The sequence below is a fragment of the Mesoplodon densirostris genome, chromosome 4 (genome assembly GCF_025265405.1).
Source record: "Mesoplodon densirostris isolate mMesDen1 chromosome 4, mMesDen1 primary haplotype, whole genome shotgun sequence".
Classification (NCBI taxonomy): Eukaryota; Metazoa; Chordata; class Mammalia; order Artiodactyla; family Ziphiidae; genus Mesoplodon; species Mesoplodon densirostris.
Genome location: NC_082664.1, coordinates 3,294,965 through 3,313,223, shown reverse-complemented (window position 1 = coordinate 3,313,223; position 18,259 = coordinate 3,294,965). Strand labels below are relative to the sequence as shown.

Genomic DNA, 18,259 nt, shown 5'->3' with positions numbered 1-18,259 from the left:
GGAGCTTTGGGAGCGGGGATAGAGGGAGGACGTTAAACACACACCGCCTGCATTATTCTCTGGCTGGGCTGCCAGGACTGGGTCAGCCCCTCCTGCTGCCCCACAGGGTGAGGGTGAAGACTCAGTTAATTGACTGGACAAGGTCGTGAAAGAGATTGGGAAATCTTTTTTTTTTTTTTTTCCAAAGATGAAAAAGGAGTGGAGGGCAGTAAAAGCTCCCATTTCTGCATCGAAGCTTCCTAGCCCAGCAGTCAGTCCTTCCTTGTGTCTGACTTACATGCATCAAGCTGTATTTCAGTTGATCAGCATTAGGGGATAAGTAATATAGCACAATGCTTAGTGTGTGGCTTCCAGCTCCACCGCTGACCACCACATGACTGGAAATATCTGTGCCTCGATTTCCTCATCCGTGAAAAGGGGATAATTGAGAAGTATCCAGTTCATAAGATTGTTTGATGAAATCAGTTAGTGCATGCGAAGCACTTAAACAGAGCTTGGCACCTGTTGACAAATGTCAGCTGTCTACCCAAAAGAACTGGAAGCAGGGTCTGGAAGAGAGAATTGAGTTCCCGTGCGCACAGCAGCATTACTCACAACAGCCAAAAGGCGGCAGCAACCCAAGTGTCCATGGACAGATGAAAAGATAAACAATGAAACATTATTCAAGCTTAAAAAGGAAGGACATTCTGACACATGCCACAACATGGATGGACCTTGATGACATTATGTGAAGTTACATAAGCCAGTTACCAAAGGACACTTACCATCCTTTTGATTCCACTTATATGAGCTACTTAGAATAGTCAAGTTTATAGAGATGGAAAGTAGAATGGTGGGTGCCAGGCTAGTGGGAAGGTGACGGGGGGGGGGGAGGGGGGGCGGGGGTTAGTGTTTAATGAGTACGGAGCTTCTGTTTTGCAAAGTGAAAAAATTCTGGAGATGGATGGTGGTGACGGTTGCATAACAATGTATGACATCATGCCACTGAACTATATATTTAAAATGGTCAAAATGGTACATTTGGTTATGTGTATTTTCCCACAATTAAAAAAAAAGTCATCTGTCATTTCCAAGCGGAGGGAAGGCACGTGTCCTGGGCCTCCCAAACCCTGAGTTGCATGCAAGGAGCTGACTACAGCTCCTGGCCGGGTGCTCGCGCACTTGACTTCCGGGCTGGCCTGGAGGATCTGCTGCCAGTCCACTCCTGCGTGCTGCCTTCCCTGCCAGGTGGAACTGGCCTGCAGCTCCCCGCCCATCCCCTGGGGAGGTGGGGAATGGGAGAGCAGCTGGCCAGGGACACTCTCAGCCAGCATCTGATGCTCATTTCCTGCTGAGGGTGGAATTCTTGGCTGGCCTTTGGCTCCTTCTGGAAGTGTCTGGTCTCCTGGGGACAGTCTCCTCATCTGTCAAGAGGCGGTTAGAATAGCTCCCGCCCTATGGGCCCCACTGGCAGTCACACCCTTTGGCCCCCTATGCAGCCCTATTTTCAGAGGATTTCCCTTGAGTTGGGGGTTTCATGTATGTGATGCTTGACCCTCAGGCCTGAACTCAGGGAAAGGGGAAGTGCCTGGTGCAGCCACAGGAGGGGAGGGCAGCTTTTCCCACCCCCTGGCCGCAGCCTGGAGCTCAGAGAGGCTGGGGAGGGGGAGTGCAGGTGTCACGGCAGCTGGGGACGAGGGTGGCTGCCCAGCATCTGCCCGGTGAAGCATCCTTCCTGTCCCCGAAGACCAGGGTCTGGAGCTCTGAGGGGATGGTGGGGTCTTTGAGCCTGACACTGTCCCCTCCCCCCATTACCCAGAGCACTTTGTATTCTCCAGCGATTTCCCAATCTGTTTGGGGTTAGAAGAAGCCTGGTGGGAAGGCGTGGGGATTGTGCAATGAGGTCACAGCAGGCAGCCACGGAGGCACTGGGCCAGGACCCCTTGGTTCTTGTCCTTGTCACCCTGTGTGTCTGGATGAACTTGGGGGGAGGGGGGTTCTGGCCTTTAGTCTCCCCATCTATGCACTGGGAACAGCTGGAATGACCCTCCCTGTCAAGGGGCACTGTGACCAGTTGGTTCAGATCTGAAAAGTGTCACCCCTGAGGCTACCCGGAGAGAAAGGGTGGAGCCCTTCTTACTGCAGCCGCCCCTCCCCCCACCCCCCCAGGGACAGGATCGATGTCCAAGCCCAAAACTGGCCCTTGGCCACCATTCCTAAGGAGGAAGAGGAAGTTCTCAGTTCCAAGGGGCACCCCCATCTCCCCGCTGTCTTGCCCACTTGACCATGCCTCCCAGGCTGCAGAGGTCTGTGCCCAGCTCCTAGGGGGAGCAGGGAACCAGTGGGGAGGGGGAGGGGTGGCAAACAAAAGGGAGGGAGGAGCGGAGGCTCTATTAAGAAGCGAAAAGGAAGCTGGTGCCCAGGCGGGAAATTCCTGAGCCACAGGGTCCTTTCCAGAGGGCAGGAATTCCTAAGATGTGAAACGGGGAAGGGGTACTCTTCACCAGCACCCCTCCGGCCCTTTGACAGAAAAACAGGGCTTAGATAGGGAAACGGAGGCCCAGAAAGGGATGTGACCTGCTCAAGGCCACGCTGAGTGCGGACAAAGCTGGGCTGAGTGAGACTCAAGCCTGAGCTGTCGGGGTCCCCATCTGGTGCCTTTAGGAGCCAGTCGTGGCCCAGCGCCGGTCCCAGGAAGGGAAAGTGCTTCAGTGGGAGTCCTACAGGCCTGCGTGTGGGTTCCGACCACCGACCGCCGTTTTACTGCCTGTGTGCCCTCGGGCAAGTCACTCACTTCCCCCCCTCCCACCCCCCCGGCACGGCTCCGGACGCGCAGGCTCAGCAGCCATGGCTCACGGGCCCAGCCGCTTCGCGGCACGTGGGATCTTCCCGGACTGGGGCACGAACCCGTATCCCCTGCATCGGCAGGCGGACTCTCAACCACTGTGCCACCAGGGAAGCCAAGTCACTCACTTTTGCGAGCCATTTCTCCGTTTTAAGCAAGACTCGTTGGTGACAGCGTAGGCAAGGCACCAGCACAGGTGCTTTGTCCATGGCTGACCAACCCCCGATCCCTTAGGGAGGCTCCTACATGAAGGCCCCCTCCCATAGCTCTCTGCGGCCACAGTGATACCCAGAGTGGGAACACTCTCTCCAGAGGGGGTGATTCTCCTCGCGGCCAACCTCCGAGGGAGTCAGGTGGGACTGTCCCCAGCACCCCGCGGGGGGAAGGGGACTCCCCACAGTTGGGCTGAGCTGGGGTGGGTGATGGCTCTGTGATGCGCGAAAGTGGTCCTGAGCGCGGGGGCCCCTCCCAGCCAGCCGATCGGAAGCCGTCGTCGGACAACCGGTCAGCGCCAGACCCACTCCGTCCGCCCTGGGTGCCGGTCCTGCGCCCGACACAGCCTGGCGACGCTTGGCCAGCCCAGTCATCCCGCCAGGCTGGTGGGAGGTCGTGACCCCTTCCCCCGCTCCCCTGCTAAGCAGGCCCCGCACCGCCTGGCGGGGGGGGCGCGCGACACCGGACACGGGGACACAGGCAGCCCCCGCCACGCTCTGCTTTGGCCTTCGCCCGCGGGTTTTCCGCGGAGGCGGCGGGCGGGGCGAGCGGGCCCAGCGGGGGCGGAGTCTGCGTCTATTTCAGGCGGCGCCCGCTCAGCCCAGACAGCAGCGGCCCGGCCCGGACACAGTAAGTGACCTCCGCCCGCGGTGCGTCCGTCCCCAACCTCTCCGCGCGGCTGCCCGGCCGCCCCGACCCCGAGTCTCCGGTCCGATCCCACGAGGGAGCGGCCGGTGCGACGGAGGGGACCAAGGGGGAGGGACGGAGCCCAGGTCTCTGGCAGCCCCTCTTCTAGGGAAACTGAGGCCCCCGGGCTGAGCTGCTGCGTCAGGGTGCAGAGGGTCCGGGTTAGATGCTCCCAGCGGAGGACTGCGTCCTGCAAAAAGCATCAGGGAGGGGCTGTGGGGAAAGGCGCCGGGTGTCCCTTCCTTTTGCCGTAGGAAGCGGGACCTATAGGCACGGAGGAGCTAGGCACAGGGCCAGGGAGGCTTGGGTGGACTTCAGCTCTGACTCGGGAAGGAGAGTGAGGGTGTGTGTGCCTGAGGAGAAGCTGGGGGGGCTGGGAGGACCTGAGGGGTGCCACTGTTGGGCCACAGGCTGTGGCCACAGGGTATGACTCGGAGCACTCCCCTTCCTGTCTCAGTGTGCCCAGCTGCGAGCCTGGCCTTAAAGGATCCCTCTCCTGCCCTCTTCTGCTGTATCCGGGCGCCAGGGTTAGCCTGACAGATACTGGGACACATGACGCAGACCCTTACTGAGGCCTGGCTAGGTGCCAGCATGTGTCTGAGTGGTTTCCTCACATCCTTTTAGCAGCACTGTGAGGTGGAGTCCTCATCCCCATTTCCCAGATGGGGAGACTAAGGCCTATGAAGGAAGGGTGAAGTCTGGTCCACACCCTAGTGGGTGGTACAGCTAAGCCCACAGTTGTTCTCTTTCTACTGCACCAGCTGCCTCAGAGTCAAGGCCTGGGACGTGGGCCAAGGGGGCTGCTGCAGGACCCTGAAGGGTGAGGAGAGTTTGTGCCACAGAGGCAAGGAGGCAGCGATGCCATGCGGGGACCTGCACGAGCCAGGTCTGGAGGCTCTGTAGAGCCTAGCACGTGTGGGGACGGAGGAGGTGGGGGGCAGTGAGGGCAGAGGTGAGGCCGGCGGGAGCACAGCAGGTCAGATGGCCCTCACCCTCACGCCAGCAGGGGGCAGAGGTGGGGCCTGGGGGCCCAGGGTGGCGCTGAGCAGCCCCAGCCAGCCGGCCAGACCAGCTCCTGTGGGTGCCTGGCATGAAAATGAGACGGATTGGGAGGGAAGCTGGGGCAAGGGGTCTGCAGGGCGGAAATGCCCAGTGGCCTTGCACCTGGGGACCCTGGCTCTGCGGCTCCCCAGAGTACCCCCTGCTTGGTTCTGGAGTGGAACTCTCAGGCCAAATGGCACAGGGGACGCAACGGAGATCCAGCAGGGTAGGACTCTGCCCAGGCACCTGCTGAAACCAGTGGGAGTGGGAGAAAGCCCGGCTTCCTGGCCACTGAGTGGCTCTGGTCAAGCTCGGGGGTTTGGGACGAGTCCCCGGGCAGATGCGAGAGGAGGCTGGGCCGATGGGGAGGCAGTGGGGGTTGTAGAAAGTCTGACAGGCCTAATCCCACCCCGCCTCCTGCCGCGTCAATTTCTCTCTCTGGATGATTGGATCACCCCATCTGCCTTGCAGGGCCGTTGCAGGGGCGAACTGAAGTCATTGTTTTGCATGAGTCACGACTTGGTGTGTTTACTCTCGGGTGGTGGGCAGGCACTGTGGTTATGGATCACCCCAGTTACCAGGGAGGCCCAGCCCTGCCCCGCTCCCTCCTTTGGGGTCAGCCACGTTCCCCTCCACCGGTCCTGGCCTGGCTTCCACAATGGTCAAGGCGCTGGGGAGAGTGCTGCCCCTCTGAATGCAGCTTGTGGGGTGTTGGGGGCCACGAGGCAGGGGTGCCCGGAGCCAGGTGATCTGAGTTCCAAGCCCGGGCTGTTGACCATTGGGGCATTTTAAGCCCCTCTGAGCTAGCTGTGTGAGATGAGGAAAATAACACGCCTCCTGGAAGGGAGTGCGGAAGTGATGGGATGGGCACTCAGGAAGCGCCCAGAAAGTGGAAGCTTTTGTGACGATGATGTCACCCCATTTGGGAGCAGGCAGGGTGCGTGGAGCCGGGAAGCTTGGGTTTCCAGTCCAAGTTGCCGTGTGACCTCAGACAGCCCTGTGCCTCATTGGGCCCCTCATCCCTACTGACATGGGAAAGACCCCCTGAAGTTTGAGGGGGCACTATGGTTTCTGTAGACTTGAGCCCCAAGGTCATAATAGGGGTCAGGCCCTGCCTACCTTGTGGTCCCAGCCGGAGCAGCCGTGTTTCTGCTCAGAGCGTTCCTCTGTGACCCCAAAGCTGCACGAGTCAAGAGGAGAACAGGCAAAATGGAGAACGGGGCTGGGGCTGGATTCCCGCCTCAGCCCAGCCTCTGGTGCTCTGTGACTTTTCTGGACCTCGGTTCTCGCTCTGCGCCGTGGGACGGCGGCCCGTGGTCTGCCTGCTCCCCTGGGGTCTCGTGGGATCCAGGTGATTCTCATGCGCTGCAGTCCCTTCTCCCTGCCCAGAGGGTGGGCTGTCAAGGAAGGATTTGCCAAAATGAAGTGAAGGCCCCTTCTGTCGGAACGCCTCCCAACCCCAGCTTCCTCCCTGCCTCGGCAGTTCTCGGAGGGGCGGTGGGTCCTGAGGAACTGGTGTCCAGGGAGAGAGGTGAGTTGTTGGTGCCCATATGGGCCAGGAGAAGGCCAGAGCCTGGTGGTCATACGGGGAAAACATATCAACCTGGCTGTGTACCTGGGCCGGGGAGCCGGGAGCCAGGCCCATCTCCCGGTGACCGCTGACCCTTTCTTTCCCTCGCCTTGCCAACCCGCAGGCCTGAGCCGGCGTGATGCTGAAGACGATGACCTTCCAAGGCTTTCCGGGCCAGCAGTCTGCGCCAGGGGCCCTTGACTTCCCCGGAGGCCCCCAGAAGTTGCCCTTCACCTCGGAGGCAGAGTCAGAAGCCTCCATGTCGGAAGCCTCCTCCGAGGACCTGGTGCCACCCCTGGAGGCCAACGAAGCCCCAGATAGGGATGGAGAAGAGGCCGCGAAGAAGAAGAAGAAGAAGAAGTCGAAAGGCCTGGCCAACATGTTGAGCGTCTTCACCAAAGCGAGGAAGAAGAAGAGTCAGCCCAGCTCAGCAGAGACAGAGGGCGACTCTGAGGCCCAGTCCCGGCCGGCGGGCCGGCTGCCCACAGGTAGGCAGGGTCTGGGCAGGATCGGGACTCACTGGAGTGGATGCCCCACTCACCCAGGACAGAGAGGGCAGGGAAGGTGGCCGCGGAGGTGTCTCCCTTGCCGACTTTCCCCTGCGCGCCCTGATCTCAGGGGCTGGGAGTGGGCCGAGGGGTCCTCTGTCCTGTCTGGGACGTCGACTCGCCCCCTCGGGCGCCTCAACCTCACCTTTTGAGGTCTCGGCCCACGGGAGGTGACTGGTGGGTTTCGGGGCCGCGGGCCGCTAACGTCGGGTCCTGGCCGCAGTGGAGGAGCTCAAGGCCGACCTGGAGCGCGGGCGGCTGGAGGCGGCGGGGCCGCTGCTGGCGCTGGAGCGGGAGCTGCAGGCAGCGGTGGCGGCGGGCGGCGTGAGCGAGGAGGAGCTGCTGCGGCGCCAGAGCAAGGTGGAGGCGCTGTACGTGCTGCTGCGCGACCAGGTGCTCGGCCTGCTGCGCCGGCCGCTGGAGGCGGCGCCGGAGCGGCTGCGCCAGGCGCTGGCCGTGCTGGCCGAGCAGGAGCGCGAGGACCGCGCGGCGGCGGCGGCTGGGCCCGGGCCCTCGGCGCTGGCGGCCACACGGCCCCGACGCTGGCTGCAGCTGTGGCGGCGCGGCGTGGCACAGGTGGCCGAGGAGCGCCTGGGCCAGCGGCCGGCCGCGGCTGCCGAGGGCCGCACGGAGGCCGAGCGCGCCTTCCTGCACATGGGCCGCACCATGAAGGAGGACCTGGAGGCCGTGGTGGAGCGGCTGAAGCCGCTGTTCCCCGCCGAGTTCGCCGTGGTGGCGGCTTACGCCCAGAGCTACCACGCGCACTTCGCGGCGCAGCTGGCGGACTTGGCGCAGTTCGAGCTGAGCGAACGCGACACCTACGTGCTGCTGCTGTGGGTGCAGAACCTCTACCCCAAGTGAGCGGCCGGGCGGCCGGGGGCCGGGGGCTGGGCGGGGCCCCAGGGGCAGGGAGGCCGCTCTGCAGGGGCTGTCACCGCGTGCAGGGAGTCCCAGGTGGGAGAACGGCACAGGTGGGCTTGGACTCAAGGGGGCAGGGCCTGGGCTGGGTCTGCTTTGCACTTGGAGTCCTTAGCCTCTTGGGCCTCAGCCCCATTCCACAGTTGGGGAAACTGAGGCACAGAGAATGGCAGGGACTTCATCATTCATTCATGAGTTCCCAATCTGGGGAGGGCATGAAGCAGCGCCCATCCAGAGCAGGAAGGGGTGTGGGAGCCCGCAGGAGGGGACCCTGACCTCGCCTGGGTCAGCCCAGGAAGCCAGCTCAGAAGAGGCGGCGCAGACTTCTGCCTGCCACAGGAGTTTGCTGCTCTGGGGCAGCTCACAGTCTAATAGAAGTCAGGCAGTCAGGCAGGGGAGGGAAGAGGAGGACAGGTCAGTAAGAAGGCAGAGGGAGGGTGGTGTTCCCGGCAAAGGGAGTCATCTTCCAGGGCCTCAGGCTGAGCTGTGAAGCATTCTGGGAGCCGTGTGGAGCTCGTCAGTGTTTGGATTATCCAGCAGGCCCCTGGGGGCACTCCCACTCCCACCCGGAGCAGGGGCAGGGTGGGGCCGCTGGGCCTGTTGGAAAGATCCCCATTGTGCAGGGTCATTCAGTGAGGCCACGCAGAGCTGGGTTCTGGCCCCCGAGGCCTGGAGCGCCTCAGTTTGGGAGGCTCGCTCTGCCAGTGGAGATACCTGGTTACCAGCTGGGTACCGCCTCAGGCATCCCCTCATTTCCCCAGACCTCTGGATCTCTGGGCATGCTGGTCGTTCACACAAGCTGGGTGGGGAGAGACTTATACTGCAGCGTGGAAATGACCAGGGCATGAGAGGCCAGGGGTTCCTATGGGGACTGGCCCCGGCACCTAGTGTAAAGCCCACAGGAAGCCTGGAGGTGTAGCCCGTGTGAGCGATGTCCGAGCATCTCGGGGACACATCTGGGTGGCCAGTGGTCTTGGTTGGTGCTGGTGGGTCAGCCTCCCGCGGGGGCCGGAGGAAGGGCTGGGGGTGGTGGTGGGTGAGGAGTCGGCAGGGCATAGGGAAATTGGCACAGGGCAGGGGCTGCAGGAGAGTCAGGGCGGCTCTGAACCTGTTCCTTCTTGCTTGTCCTGACTCACCAGGAAATGCCAGGCACGCACACTTCTCACCCTCAGCCTTTCTGTCCCAGTGACCCCAGGGGCTTTTAGCCTGGGACCCACTGGGGTCACTGCAGCAGGAAACTGAGGCCAGCCGGGCATGGAGCCCCGAGGCGGGGAGTCCAGGGTGGCTCCGTGGAGGCCTGTGTGGCCAGAAGTGCGGGGAGCAAAGGGACACAGCGCGTCCAGGCTGGGGGAGGGGCAGAGAGGGCCATTCTTGAGCCCCCAGGCAGACCAAGGTCCCAGAGGAAGTGCCAGGGCTGGGCAGTCCCCAGGGGGATCTGGGACCCAACAGAGGTGCCACAGGGATGGGTGGATCTGCCTCTCCACAGAGCAGTTCAGGGTGGTGTGGGAACAGCCCTTCCTGCTTGGATTGGCCCACCTCTGGGGGCAGCAGACCCGGCTTGTGGGGGAAGAGGGCAGGCACAGGGCTAGTGGATGCCCAAGGCCAGCAGGGCTGGAGATGTGGCAGGGGATGGGTGAGAAGGAGGCAGAGGGTAAGGAATTGCATCCTGTCTGTGTGAGAGCGGGGAGCCCTTAGAGCTGGGAGATCAGACCTGAGAGGTGGTGCTGCCTGTCGGGTGGAGGAGGGAGTGTTGGAGGGGAGGGCAGAAGCGGGGCCCCAGGGAGGGGGTCCTGCAGGGAGCCAGGCGAGAGAGGGCGGCGGCTGGGCAGTGGGGTGCCACTAGCGGGGCAGCTGGAGGCTCATCAGTTTCGGGGCAGTATTTTGGAGCAGAAGCAGATGGGGGTGAGAGAGTAAAAGCAGGCATGATGATTCCAGGGTTTGGGGCCTGGATCAAACTGAGCAGATGGAGGACCCACCACATGAGATGGGGAAGCAGGGATGGGATTCGGCGGAGGGAAGGCAGCTGAGTTCTGGGCCCGCTAGAGGCCGAGGCTGAGGAGGAGGGCTCTTGCCGGAGGGGTGGCCTGAGTTTTCCTCATGCCAGCCCCCTCTGCCCACAGTGACATCATCAACAGCCCCAAGCTGGCAGGCGAGCTGCAAGGAGTCAGGCTTGGGAGCCTCCTGTCCTCCAAGCAGATCCGGCTGCTGGAGGCCACGTTCCTCTCCAATGAGGTGGTGAGTCCAGCGCCAGCGCCAGGGCCGGGGCAAAGGAGGGGCGGGAAGGAAGCGGAGGGGGGGCCGGGGCAGACAGGACGTGGCAGGGAGCCTGACAGGCACGTCCACGTGGGCTTCGTGCTCCCCTGACCAGCCCCCCTCCCCCAAGGCCAGCGTGAAGGAGCTGATGGCCCGTGCCCTGGAGCTGGAGTCGCAGCGCTGGACCCAGGATGTGGCTCCCCAGAGGCTGGACGGCCACTGCCACAGCGAGCTGGCCATTGACGTCATCCAGGTAGCACGGGCTACCCCTCGTGCACTCGTGCAGCTAGTGCAGGGTACCGAGCCCACATCCTTGTGTGCAAACACACGCTCGCCCCTGAGCACAGTCCCCCTTTTCCATGTCTTACCGACCCCCACACCCGCCCCTGCCCCAGCCCTAGACCAGGTGGGCCCCTGCTCAGTTCACCTCACCCCTGCAGATCATCTCCCAGGGCCAGGCCAAGGCCGAGAACATCACCCTTGACCTGGGCACGCAGATAAAGCACATGCTGTTGGTGGAGCTGGCTGCGTTCCTCAGGAGGTGGGTGATGGCCCGTGCGCGCACAGGAAGGGGTCCCTGCGGCCACCCCTGTCAGCGCCCCATGCCCCTCCCTTGTGCCCCAGGTGGGGATCCAAGCTAGATCAGTGCCCCCTCCCTGCCCCTCGGGTGTCTGTCCTTATGAGCAGGAGTCCTCATCCCCCATACCACCCACCTGGGCGCTGAGAGCCTCAGGGAATCTGACCACCTGCTCTCAGCAAAGCTCCCCACAGAGCAGCCCCCAGCTGCAAAGAAGATGCCCCGTGAGGGACTGAGACACTGGCCTCCCCATCAGGGGACGCCCCAGTCCGCACCCTCAGGGTTCTCTTGGCTAGGTCCCGCCCCCTCCTCTGAGGACTCCTGCACGGCCCACGGCCTCCAGTCTTCCAGCTCTAGAGGGGGCCTGGGGGAAGGAGGGAGGCAGCGGAGCGGGTGGACCCCCTCTTCAGGAGCTCTGCAGGGGCCCTGGCCTCACTGGCCTGAGCACGTGAAGCCAGTTACAGGATGCTCTGGGAGTAGGGGCCCCTCCCTGTGCTGCGGGGAGCCCATAGGTAAACCTAGGGAGGCTGCTCCTGTGTCCGTGTTTGTGCTGGTCCCGCATGTTCCCTTTCGGGTTTCACCAGCTACCAGCGTGCCTTTGATGAATTTCTGGAGAGGTGCAAACAGCTGAGAAATTACAGGGCCAATGTCATCGCCAACATCAACAACTGCCTCTCCTTCCGGTGAGGGCACTGGGCGGGCTTCGTGGGAGCCGGCATCACTGGGGCTGCCTGCCTGTGAGAGAGAGAGAGAGAGGGTAACTGGGAGGCGGCTGGGAGGTGCCCGGGATGGGGGAGGGCGGGAGGAGCAGCTTCAGCAGAGATGTTGAATTAAGAGGAGCAGGTCCGTAAGGAAACGCCAGGGCCTGTGGCGGGGGCAGCGGCAGCAGCAGCAGCAGCAGTGAACGTTTATCTGGTGCTGGTGGGCCAAGCACTCGCGCAACTGATTTACTTTATTGTATTTTATCCTCATGACAACCCTATTAGGTAGGTACAGTGGTCACGTCCATTAAACAGATGAGCAAAGTGAGCTGTGCAGAGGCCCTCGTTTAGAAGAGGATGTGGTGTTACGTGTGTGCTGGGGGTGGCAAGGCTGGGCCCTGCCTAGGCAGCATGGGTGGGATGACTTGGACTTGTTCCCACGGGGAATGGGGAGCCAGTGAGGGTTCTAGAGTAATGGTTTAGGAAGATTAGCCTCAGGCTAAGTGGCTCTCTAGGCAGGACTGGTGTGATCTCCCCGCCTCCCACGTCCTTCCAGGATGTTCGTGGACCAGAAGTGGCAGATGCCACAGGACCTCCCGAGCCACCTGCTGAGCCCCCTGAATGAGCTCAAGACTCATGGCGTTGATACCCTGCTCCAGAACCTGTTCGGGGTCCTGAAGGTAGCTGGAGCCTCCTGCCGTGTGTCACATGCTGAGTCTAGTGCTGGGGGAGGGTGGGGCGGGCCTGGGAGGGGGCTGGGCAGGGAGGATGGCAGAAGCAAAGAGCTGGCATGTGGAAGGCGTGGTGTGAGGCCAGGTGATGGGGCCATGGCGGGCCCTTGACCTCACTCCCAACACTTCAGCCCGGGGCTTGGCCTCAGAGGGCTGCCCAGGGCCCTCGGGTGCAGACAGGAAGCTTCAGTGCCCGTCCCCCGCTTAGACGCATCCCAGTCCTCAAGTTTGCACGTACTTTTCCTCCGACTCCCCCAGACCCTCCTGCCCAGGCCCTGTCCCTGTGCCTAACTCCCAGCTGTGATGCTCAGAGCCTTTGGCGGCCATCACCACGTCTGCTGTGGGCCAAGAAATCCACAGAAACCCTCTAGCGCCTTTAGCAGAGGATGAGGCAAGGGTCCCAGGAAAGGAAGAGGAGGGACTCCCCGCCTGCCCTCCATGGGAGACCCCCTGGCCTCGGTGCCCAGCAGCTGTGGGTGGCCAGGTGGTGACCCTGGATGACTTGGCCGGGTCCTCACAGGCCCAGCCAAGCACAAGGCTTTGTTTATGCAGGAATTTATTTATTTAAGGAGGGCGGCCAGTGGAAAAGGCCTCAGGGCAGGCAGATGGCAGCTGGTCGGCCTCTGAGAAGGCTGTGCAGACCACGCCTCCAGTCCCTGCCTCTGAGCCGGGGCCGAGCGCTCCCTGGCTTCCCCGGGAGCCCTTAACGTCCCCGGCCCCTGGCCTGGGCCCCGTGTGTCCGTGTGTGTCTGTGTGTGCGTGTTTCTGCGGCTGGCCCTTCCTCTGCAGGGCGTGGCCAGACATCCTGCTTCTCTCCTTTCGCAGCCGCTGTTCAAGAGGTTCACACAGACCCGCTGGACGGCCCCCGCGCAGACCCTGGAGGAAATCATCTCCGCGGTGGGCGAGAGGCTGCCCGAGTTCTCTGAACTGCAGGACTGTTTCCGGAAGGTAAGGGGGTGCTGAGCTGGTGGCAGGAGCTGGGGGTGGGGGTGGTGGTCTGGACACGCATGCACACACGCACGCACACACGGATGCGCTCCTTTGCTCTGGCATCCGCCCCTCCCTGGACCTTGGCTTCGAAGCTTCGAGGGAGGTGGTGAATTCCCTGTCTGTTGGCTCACATGACCCTGCCCACTCGCCCACCCAGGAGCTCATGGAGGTTGTACACCTGCACCTGGTGAAGGAGTACATCATCCGCCTCAGCAAGCGGCGCCTGGTCCTCAAGACGGCAGAGCAGCAGCAGCAGCTGGCGGGGCACATCCTGGCCAACGCTGAACTCATCCAGCGCTTCTGCGCTCAGAACGTAAGCCCCCACCCGCCCCTCCCAACTCCCACTTCGATAGGCTGCCCTCCTGCTCCAAGCTCTTCGTGGGCCAGGGCAGCCCCTCTGGGCCTCTCCAAACCCCATCAGGTCGGACCTGAGCCTCTCTGGACCCCTGGGTGGCCCCCGGGGCAGGGACAGCCTCCCTCCAACCCGGCCTGTGCCTGCAGGGCTCCCCGGCAACCTGGCTGCATCGTGCCCTCCCCACGCTCGCAGAGATTATTCGCCTGCAAGACCCTAGTGCCATCAAGATTGAGGTGGCCACGTATGCCACCTGGTACCCTGACTTCAGGTGAGAACAGGGGCACCAGAGGACCTGGGCAGGTAGCTGATGTACCCGACTGTGGTCAGGGCCTGGTGGAGCCAGAATGAGTCCCTCCAGGGTGGGTGGAGCTCAGGTACCGGCCACCGTGACGCAGTCCCCTTGCCGAGCGCTGTGTGCCGGCTGCCGTGACGCAGTCCCCTTGCCGAGTGCTGTGTGCCGGCCGCCCGTGACGCAGTCCCCTTGCCGAGTGCTGTGTGCCGGCCGCCGCGCCCAGGTCTTTACAGTGGCTGTTCACTCAGTCCTTACTGTCGCCCTATGAGGCTGACGCTCTTCCTCCCCATTTACAGATGAGACCTGGGGAGCTTAAGGAATGCGTCCAGGGTAACACAGCTAGTCAGTGGCAGAGCTAAGTCCACAAAGCCAGGGGGTCTCGCTCCACAGCCCACATTCTTAGCCTTTATGATACTGTCCCTCAGAGGGGAAACAGAGGTCAGAGAGACCAGGGACCTGCTGGAGGCCGTGGCAAGTCAGTAGTGAAGGTGGGGTCCACCACTCAGCCTAGGGGCCCTCAGGGGCGTGACCTGTGCCCTGGGTCCTAGTACCCCTGTTCCGGAGTGGAGGCTTAGCCCCTGGCTGCCTGAGGATCTGGTGAGTCAGGGAAATTGATTCTATGGGCCGAGTCCTCTGATACTCTCAGACTGTTGCAGTTATGAGATATGAGTGGGACTGTCCCAGCAGAGCCTCATCCAGCCACTGGCTGATCCACTCCACCTACTCACCTACCCATCCCCTCACTTACACACTCACCCATCCATCTCCCCACTCATACAAGCACCTAGTTACCCACCTGCTCCCCCATCTTCTATCCATTCATCTGATCACCTGCCCATCGACTCGTCTGTCCATCCATTGACCCATCCACGCATCCACCCACCTATTCATCCACCCTTTCACCTATCCACCTATCCATTTGTCCACTGATCTCTCCATCCATCCATCCACCCTTCCACCTATCCACCTATCCACCTATCCATTCGTCCACTGATCTCTCCATCCACCCATCCACCCACAGTTACTGAGTGGGGTCTCCTACTAGGTACTGGGCCCTGTTTTAGGCACCAGGATGCAATGAAGTACAAGACGGACAAGGTCTTCGTTCTCCCTCATGTAACTTACAGTCTGTTTAAGGTTAGAAGTGATGAGGTAATCAGGCAAAGGAGTACAATTGCGAGTTTTAAAGATTGTTTAACCAAGGTTGTGAATGACAGGAGGTGCTGACTTTAGAGATGGGAAAGCCTCTCAGGGGAGGTGACATTTTAGCTGAGAGCTAGAGGGTGTGAAGACACTGGTTATTTCAAAAGCATGGGGAAGAGCCTTCCAGGAGGGACAGCCAGTGCAAGGGCCCCAGGTGGGCAGGAGCTTGGCGTGCTCTGGAGACGCACGGTGGCCAGTGCCGCTGGAGCTCAGTGGGCAAAGGAGCGTGTGTGTGTGTGGGATGCTGCTCACAGACAGGGGGTTGGCTGCAGTGCCCTGTGGCTCCTCCCGGAGTCTGGGGAGCTGGGAGGGGGTGTGAGCAGGGGTGTTGGCGAGCGGGCAGGACTGACAGGATACTCTCTTTGTCAGCAAAGGCCACCTGAGTGCCATCCTGGCCATCAAGGGGAATCTGTCCAACAGTGCAGTCAGGAGCATCCGGAGCATCCTAGACATCAACACGGGGGCGCGTGAGCCCTCTAAGTCCCTGTTTTCACTTATAAAGGTTGGTTAGCACTTCTGCGGCCTGACCTGCTTGTGAGCTCCTGGCCAGCGTCAGATGCCAACCCATTCAGGGGCCGTTCAGACCAACACCAGCTTCACAGCCCCACGCGGCCCCTCACAGGCGTCCTGCCTTCTGCTGCTGCTTCTGACCGGCCCTGGCCTCGGCGCAGGTCCCTGGGCCGCGGAACTGGACAGGCCCTGGCTTGTTTACCCCTCCCGTGGCGGGGGGAGCTATGGGGACCCAAGGAGGCCACACATGAGAAGCTCCCTGTAGATGACAGTGGATCTTGCATGCTCTGAAGGAGGAGGCCGGGAGGGGAAGTGGCCAGGGGACAGAGCTCCGGGGTCACCGCCTGTCTGTGGGGCCCTTCCACAGGCTGCCTCCGAATTGCCCTCCTCAGCCTGGGTCTCGGCGCCTCCCCAGCTCCTGGGTGGGGGCCTAAGCCTCACCACTCCGGCCTCCTCTGGTCCAGGGCTGTGTTGAGCTGGGCTCAGCCAGGGCGTGGAATGGAAGGCAGAACTGGAGGCGAAAAAAGGGAAAGATGAGCTCTCATCTGGGACCTGGAAAGGGGCCTGTGGGGTCACATGGCAAGCTGGGGGCAGAGCTGGCATCAGAGCCCCTGCAGCTCAGCCCCTGGCCCTTCTCTGCTTCCCCACGGGCTTCCCCTGAGGATGGGTCCAGGAGGGGCAAGGACCTCCTGGGTTTTCTCGGCCTCCGCCTTCCCCCACACGGAGACAGGCCCAGGGGTGCCTCCGCAGGTCCTGCCCTGCAAGTCAGGCTGAGGTCTGGGCAGGGCAAGCTTGACCTCTGACTCCTTGGCCTCTGGATTCGTTTCCTATTGCCACTTCAACAAACTTCCACAAGCTTAGTAGTTTGCAACTCTTTCAGTTGTGGACGTCAGAAGTCTGACATGGGTCTAGTGGGCTAAAGCCAAGGTGTCAGCCGGGCTGGTTCCTTCTGGACGTTCTGGCGGGGCGTTTCCTTGCCTTTTCCAGTTTTTAGAGGCTGGCCTCCCCTATTTCTTGGCTAGTGGCCCCCTTCCATCTCCAAAGCCAGCAACGGCCGGTCGATCTCTTTTTCACATCTCAGCACCCCTCTCCTGCCTCCATCTTCCTTCCTTAAGGACCCCAGTGATGACCTTTGACCCACCCAGACAATGACCTTTGACCTACCCAGACAATCCAGGATCCTCTTCTGATGTTAAGTTCAGCTGATTAGCAACCTTAATTCCACCTGACCCCTTAACTCCTCTTTGCCTTGGAACCTGACGTAGTCACAGGTCCAGGGATGAGGACGTGGGCATCTTTGGAGGGGGATATTATTTTGCCCACCACATCCTCCACCCAGCCCCTGCCCTGTGGGGTGCCTTGTCCTGTCCCAGGAAAACATGGGTTCAGTTACCCTCCTCGGCCTCTGCTCACCCCAGAGGCTCTTGGCAGTCAGACTTAGGCACGACTCCACCTTGCCTGCGCCGCTGGGCACGCCGTGACGGGGCTTGCAGCCAGCTCTCTTGGGTTTGTGCTCCCTCTTTCCAGGTACTGTGGCCAGAAACTGGCCCGTGTGAATGGTGCACAAAGGCCTTTGTACATTTGTAGGAGTTAGCATGTTTGATGTTATTATTTTTGACAGTACTGCTTTTGTATGTGTTTTTTTATAACATGATCTTAGTTTTTATAGCTTGATATAAAGCTGATTTCAAAAGTGGCTGTGGAGTGATTTATTTTGGGAGCAAGGACGGGCCGTCAGTGGCTTTCTCAGCCTCTTGGGGTCTGGCAGACCCTGTGCCCCCAGTTTCTGTGTCAAATCCCCAGTGAGTCCGGCCCCCCAGCGCCTCCTGCCCCCTTCTTACCTGTGAGCCTGAGTTTTGGGAGGGTCTGCGGTGGGGCAAGGCCCGTCACTTCACCCTTCAGTTTCCTCACTTGTAAAGGGTGGTCATGACCCTGTCCACCCCCCCCCCCGACCTTTACTGAGTAGGGGGAGGCCGGGCCTCCAGACAATCGTTTCAGCTCCATGCATAGGGCCCAGTGGGAACTGACTCTCATATTTCTGGAATTGACCTTGAAGGCTACAGCTGTGAACAGAGCTGACTCCAGCTGCCTTCTACATCCCCATCCTGGCCCAGGATTGGGGGAAGGGCAGAGTCCCTGGGAGGGAAAGGGGAACCTGGGTGAACACATTCCACAGAGCCGAGGGGGGGGCCCAAGGGAGCCAAGGGTGGGTGGAGTCTGGAGTCTGGCAGGAAAGGCCTGGATGGGGAGGGAGGGTCCTTTCAGATGAGATGGGGGTGGGATGGACCCACCAAGCAGTGTTGAGCAAGGAGGGGAGGGGAGGGGACAGTGGCGACTGGGGACGCCCTGCGTTTGGGCTCCGAGTGCGGGGTCCTGGGGCGCCGAGCCTGCAGTGCGGGATGGGAGTGGACGCGGCTTTCCCCTGGCTCCTCCGGGGTGAGGGGTAAGAGGGAAGGGGGTGCACGGCGAGACGTGAAAGGAGCTGAGGACCAGATGGAAAGTTTTAGATCAATCCGGGCAGACGTTAATGGACCAAAGAGGATGGATTTGGGCTCAAAAGTGCCGGAGTGCTGAGACCCCCAGTCTCGCAGCAGCAGGGTGGGCCGGGGTCCGAGGAGAATAGAGGCAGCCGGAGGCAGGCACCCTGGGGTGGGGGGGGCAGGGTCAGGTCAACTCCCTGCTGAACCCAGCGCAGGAAGGGCCACCCCAGGCGGGGCAGGCAGTTAGGGACACCTTGCTGTTCCTGTAGGAGGGGTAGAGATGTACGAGGTCCCGTCAGGGTCACCAGCTCGGGCCGCCTACTTCAGTAACTTCCCGGTCGCCGCAGGAAAATTCCTTTCAGGGAA

General features: G+C 61.6%; 1 protein-coding gene across 3 annotated transcripts; it reads left to right on the top strand.

The window, feature by feature from the left end:
• The first annotated feature begins 3,604 nt into the window (after positions 1 to 3,604).
• Positions 3,605 to 17,044, top strand: TNFAIP2 (TNF alpha induced protein 2). Of its 3 annotated transcripts, XM_060095589.1 has the most exons (13): positions 3,605 to 3,667; positions 6,460 to 6,823; positions 7,107 to 7,740; positions 9,922 to 10,036; positions 10,185 to 10,307; positions 10,495 to 10,595; positions 11,216 to 11,314; positions 11,889 to 12,012; positions 12,889 to 13,011; positions 13,211 to 13,366; positions 13,555 to 13,676; positions 15,273 to 15,405; positions 15,878 to 17,044. In XM_060095589.1, the coding sequence occupies exons 2-13, from the start codon at positions 6,475 to 6,477 to the stop codon at positions 16,214 to 16,216; spliced, it is 2,418 nt and encodes an 805-aa protein (XP_059951572.1). In that variant the 5' UTR covers positions 3,605 to 3,667; positions 6,460 to 6,474; the 3' UTR covers positions 16,217 to 17,044. The 3 variants fall into 3 exon arrangements, with proteins under 3 accessions (XP_059951572.1, XP_059951571.1, XP_059951570.1); XM_060095588.1 differs by having other exon boundaries at positions 15,273 to 15,986; XM_060095587.1 differs by lacking the exon at positions 3,605 to 3,667 and adding an exon at positions 6,223 to 6,296 and having other exon boundaries at positions 15,273 to 15,986.
• The last annotated feature ends 1,215 nt before the right edge of the window (positions 17,045 to 18,259 follow it).

Coding starts and splice junctions, on each gene's coding strand:
- TNFAIP2 (XM_060095589.1), top strand. CDS start 6,475: ATGCTGAAGACGATGACCTTCCAAGGCTTTCCGGGCCAGCAGTCTGCG. Junction 7,741..9,921: donor GTGCAGAACCTCTACCCCAA/GTGAGCGGCCGG, acceptor CTCTGCCCACAG/TGACATCATCAACAGCCCCA. Junction 10,308..10,494: donor TGGCCATTGACGTCATCCAG/GTAGCACGGGCT, acceptor TCACCCCTGCAG/ATCATCTCCCAGGGCCAGGC.